At 46.3% G+C, this 5,250-nt stretch overlaps 2 protein-coding genes across 7 annotated transcripts in view; both read right to left on the reverse strand.

The window, feature by feature from the left end:
- Ppp3cb (protein phosphatase 3 catalytic subunit beta) overlaps positions 1-1,251 on the reverse strand; it is a 46,935-nt gene extending 45,684 nt beyond the window's left edge. For all 3 annotated transcript variants that reach the window (XM_026789536.1, XM_005367625.3, XM_005367624.2), the window contains exon 1: positions 1,043-1,251. In XM_026789536.1, coding sequence (XP_026645337.1) covers positions 1,043-1,127 — 85 coding nt within the window. In that variant the 5' untranslated portion in view covers positions 1,128-1,251. The remainder of the gene's footprint in view (positions 1-1,042) is intronic.
- Positions 1,252-3,149: 1,898 nt separating this feature from the next.
- Positions 3,150-5,250, reverse strand: part of Usp54 (ubiquitin specific peptidase 54) — a 103,729-nt gene continuing 101,628 nt past the window's right edge. For all 4 annotated transcript variants that reach the window (XM_026789521.1, XM_005367628.3, XM_026789522.1 and 1 more), the window contains one exon: positions 3,150-4,751. In XM_026789521.1, coding sequence (XP_026645322.1) covers positions 4,192-4,751 — 560 coding nt within the window. In that variant the 3' untranslated portion in view covers positions 3,150-4,191. The remainder of the gene's footprint in view (positions 4,752-5,250) is intronic.

Consider the following 5,250-nt stretch of genomic DNA (forward strand, 5'->3'; position numbering starts at 1 on the left):
AAACCCTGTCTCGAAAAAAAACAAAAAAAAAAAAAAAAAAAATTTTAATGGCAAACTATGGTCACAGTTCAAAACTGAGCTTTAAACACTGTGCCAGTATATCTGAGAATATAAATTTGACAATAAAAATATCTTTAAAGATAAAATAGCATAATCAAAATAACGAAATCTTTATTTTACAATATCTGTTTACTGACTACAAAGTTCTTACTAACATCCACAGTATTATCTGCGGTTGATGTGCTCTCTCAGAGCTTGGACTCAGACTTCTCAACTGCCTCTCCAATTTCTCTATTGTAAATAAATCTGTTTACCTGTACACAATTATCCCTTAATTTCTCCCTGGCTGAGAAAGATTTCACTTTTTCGTCTAGAGAGTTATGTCGTGTGTTTAGAGGCGACAGGTAACCCTTTTCTAATCAATGTTGACGGTTTTTAAACTACTACTTCTTACAATATGCGAAATTAGCCTTTTTTCTATTATAATATGATTTTTTTCCCTGGGTCTGCAGTGAAAAGACTGGACTCCTAGATCACGTCTGGATCCTTCACCCTGGTCCAATCCCATACGGTGGCACCTGAAGAGCGAACGTGAACCCCCTGCGGCAGACGCTCGCTAGGCGCTGTCACCGGGGAGCAGGCATGGGCCAGCACCCGGGCGAGCCCGACGGCTCATGGCGACTGCGCACGGCTAAGGGGATCGGGGCCCCTCGGTGCCCGGGCGAGCCGGAGCACAGCTGTCGCGGAGCCGGAAGCTCACCGCGGGCCCCGCGCCGGTAACGGGCGGCGCAGGAAAGAAAGGGGCTCGCTGCGGCGGGCGGCCCCGGGCCCCGCGTTAGCGACGCCCCGCGCAGAACCCCCCGGTCAGGCCTGCAGGGAGAGCGGGAGCCCGGCCCAGCGGGGACCCGCCCAGGGGCCACTCCCCAAGGGAGGCAGCCAGTCACTCGCCCGCCCCGCCGGGCCCGCTCCCGAGGGGACGGGCTCCCGCCCGCCCTCACACCGCGCCTCACGCCAGGTCCCCAGGGCTTCGGCCACCTCTCACCTTTGACGACGCGGTCGGCCCCGAGAGGAGGCGGCGGGGGCGGGGGCGGGGGCGGCGCGGCCCGGGCCGGCTCAGGGGCGGCCATGCTGGGCCCGGGGCTCGGCTGAATGCCGGGCCGGGCGGGGTTGGGGGCGGGGGCGGCGGCTACCAGAGCCAAGCGGCGGTGCCGCGGAGGAACATGGCGGACCCTCTTTCCCTTCAGAGGGGCTAAGACCGTCATGCACCGCGCGTGCGGGGGCGGGGGCGGGACAGGCTCCAGGGACTTGAGCAAAATTACCGTGCCTACTACTGAAACGAGAGCAGGCCAAGGGATCAGATGAAAATTCCTTGCATGCAGTCTTGACAGTCAAGAGAGGGTTCTGACCAGATTTAGGAGCTGTGAGGGGCTGTGAGGAGTGCAAAGAAGAAAGGACATTTCCCTGGCCTTACTGGAGCCCAGGAGGATGAAGAGATGTAGTCAGATCTCACTATTTCCCACTACTAGACAAATAGATGACAATTTACCTACAAAACCGTAACTGTGTGACTGGAGAATGAAGGAGTCATTGTAGACTGTAAAAAAAGTGGCATTATCATTTAAAATAGAATTTATCCTAGGGAAACTGAGGAAGGCAGGAACTCTGTGAGTTCAAGTCTATAGCCCGGTCTAACCAGTCAGGGCAACAAAGTAAATGTCTGTCTCAAAAGAAAAGGTGACAGGGGTGTGGTCAGCATATTATTCTGACCCTTGCATTTGGGGTTTGGAAGGGTCAAGAGTATGAAGGCCTTTAAGTTAAGCTGAAAAAGTCTAAGCACCACTCATGGAAACTGAGGGAATGACACCTTAGAGATATTTAAAGAATATCTTTAAAGGTTCACCTGGGAAGGCCATGGCCTCCCTCTTAATTCACCCAGGGGAAAATTTTTTATGTGTATGTGTGTATATAAGTATGTATGCATATATTTATATCTACATATATTAATTATATATATTCATATATATGAAAAAAGTTGGAAAACAGAGACCACGTAGGTAGAAAATTGGAAATTAGTTCCTATATCTTTGTGCGTACACAGAATTTGGGCCGGGACAACTTACATAAACAGATCAAGTTGACCAACATCTATGACGTCAAGGAACGAGAACAGACTTCCTCAGTGATGAGTTACTGCAAGACGGCACAGATGGTAAAGGCAGATGCCACTAAACCATGATGGAAACGGTTGTCCCTCTCACATAGACACAAATTAAATGGGTACATTTTTACAAAGATTGGAAGAGTGTGCATGACAGCAGCAGTGGAGTGGTCAGGGACAGCGTACCTACTAAGGCCCAAGTGTCTCATGGCGTAGAATCGTACCCAATGATGACTGGAGAAGCACTAGAGCAATCTCTTATTTGTGTCAATCAACGGGATAAATAAGGACAGAAAACCCAGTTCCTTTTCTTGCCAGGGAAACCGACAAAATTTTTCTATGTGTACATGTGTTTTGTCTGCACAGATGTGAGAGCACACGTGCTCAGTCCCCACAAAGGTAGTTATAGTCCCTGGTGCTGGAGCTAAGGCTGCTGGGAATCAAACCCAGGTCCAACGGATGAACATCCTGTTCTCTTAATCACTGTGCCATCTCTCCAGGCACTACAAAGTATCTTTTAAAGGAAAGGGAGCTTTGGAAATGTGTCATGGGTGAAGATAGATCTCATTATCATAGATGTTCTGACTCTTAAGGGGAAAAGAGATGAGTGGGACGATAGGGAGAGAGCAAGGGACAGGAGGCACATCACAAACCTGTAATGTAAAGAGCAAGGGCACCAAGAGTGTACTTGTACCAGGAGTATGTCAGATAATTTGAATGCCCAGAAAAATCTCCTTAGTAAGGGGAAGAATAAAGTATGTAATGTACTGAGTGTCCAGGCAGGAAAGGGATAGGAAACATGCTAACAGCCATAACAAAAGGAAAAATACTCTTATTTAAGGCTATCTTGACTGCAACAGTTAACTATGTATTTTTCAGCTCCTCTTTGGTTATTCATTTTCACTTGGTCAAAAGCCATTTTATATAAATGTCCAGACCTCCCAATCTCAGAAGAAAAGAGTAAGAACATACAAAAGTGAAGGACAAGAGATTAAATAGAACTATCTTATAGATTTATTAATGAAAAATACTTTACAAAAAACAGTATGCTTTGCCCTAAAATAGTTTAACTGACTCTGAGAGTTTACAACAGGGATGGAGGGAGTGGCAGTAATGGCGTTGCTGCTGAGGATAGGAGGGTGTGTTAGTATGCCCAACTCCATCTCTTCAGAAGGGCAAATACTCTGTTGGCAGCTCCACATTCTAGGCCTAGGTCTGAGTCACAAGGAAGGCGACAGCCATAACTCCTGGCAGTTGAGCTTCCCCTCAGGATGCGGTGAGACTTGTGACTCCAGGGAGAGAGTCCAGGTAATAACTAAGTGGTTTAAGTAGGGAATATAGTAGGGAGCAAAAGATGAGGACTCAGCTGGAGATGGGGACCTAAACTTAACCAAGAATAAAATAATGTCTTTAAACATTAAGGAATAGTAGTGTCCAGAGTAATAAAGTAGATTCAGTTTAAAGTGGCTCAAATATGGCCTAAGCATCAGTTGCTTCCTTTTGTTAGAGGAGCCAAAGTTTGAGTTTTCCTTTTCGCCTCCCATAGGGTCTTAGGAAGCCAACTAGCCTAGAACTTGCTACGTAGCCAAGGATGAACCTGAACTTCTGATCTTCCTGCCTCCACCTCCCAAGTGCTAGAATTATAGGTGTGCACCCCCATGGCCAGTTTTGCATGGTGCTAAGGCTCTAAACCTGGGCTTTGTGCATGTTAGGAAAACACTCTACCAACTGAGCTACAGCCCCAGTTCTAAAGCTGGAATTTCAAATATTCTCCCTCAAAGAAGCAAACACCCTTAGGAAAAACCAACAATTCTTTTGTTGTGGTGGTTCTGTTTGGTAAGAGTCCAAAGTCTCTGGCCTTGAACAGCTGCTTCTCCTGCCTCTACCTCCAAACTGTTAGGATTACAGGCATATGGCTGCCAATTTTATGTTGAGATAATTATAGCCTAACTGGCAGGACACAAGGTATCGACTCTGCCATGATACAGTTTTATAGAGAAAGGTATGGCTCCAGGAAAGGTTAGAGGTTATCCTTACCACCTGCTGTGCTGTAAAAATCTCACCCTGTTCTGTTCTCTTCCAGGGGAATTTGATAGAATAAACATAATTCTTTCCTCTTCATTCCTCCTATGCCTATGCTGGGAGGGGTAACTGTCCTGTCTCCAGTCATTATCTGGGGGCATATCTATTCTTCGAGGGCCAGCTGTTTGGGACCCCAGAACAGGACCTGAATTCCAAGCTGACCTAAGGGGTAAATGAAGACTGTTGGATGGTGGGGACACTGGGTGAACAGCAGGAAGATGTGACGGTGAAGGGAAAAGATTCCCCCAGGACTGAGCATGAGGAACCTGAAGGCCCTGGCTTCGTTCTCGTAGTGTGGCAGTGTAGCTTAGCTCAGGCTTGCATGCTGGCCTAGTTAGAACACTGGTCCCAAAATGCTGGTTGGTCTCTGGCCCTAGTCCCCAGGAAGCATCAGTTCTGGAACGATGGGGTAGACTTCGGTAGTTCAAAGTCCTTCCTGTGTACTTGACCCCTTGGGGAGTTTCATCCCTGTCACACATAGCCAGAAACTGTTGGACACTCCTCGAAGTTCCTGAGAAGGAAAAAGAAACCAAAAGACTGAGTGAGTATAATAATTCTCTTTTCCAAAGGACCATTCCTGGATATTTTGCCCAACTCTTTACTTGTCCAAGAATACACACACAGGAGGAAATAAAAAACCCAATTTTGCTTTTAATATATGTAGTAATTTATTTATTTATTTTTGCCAGTACTAGGGATTGAACCCAGGGCCCTGTGCATGCTAGGTAAGCAAGCTACCACTGAGCTATAGATAGCCTTAACCCTAAAAACTCCTAAATATTACATCAAAATCAATTTTTTTCTATTTTGGGGAAATCAAACAGTCTCTTGGATATTACCATACCCTCCATGGTAATCTTTCTCTAACACACTCATGCACACACATGTATAAATGCAAGCACAAGAGTGGCTACTTAATATAACAAATATATCCCCTGCAAACTCCTATAGCAATTACACTAATATAACAAATATATCCCCTGCAAACTCCTATAGCAATTACACTAATA

The sequence above is a fragment of the Microtus ochrogaster genome, unplaced genomic scaffold (assembly GCF_000317375.1).
Source record: "Microtus ochrogaster isolate Prairie Vole_2 unplaced genomic scaffold, MicOch1.0 UNK21, whole genome shotgun sequence".
Taxonomy (NCBI): Eukaryota; Metazoa; Chordata; class Mammalia; order Rodentia; family Cricetidae; genus Microtus; species Microtus ochrogaster.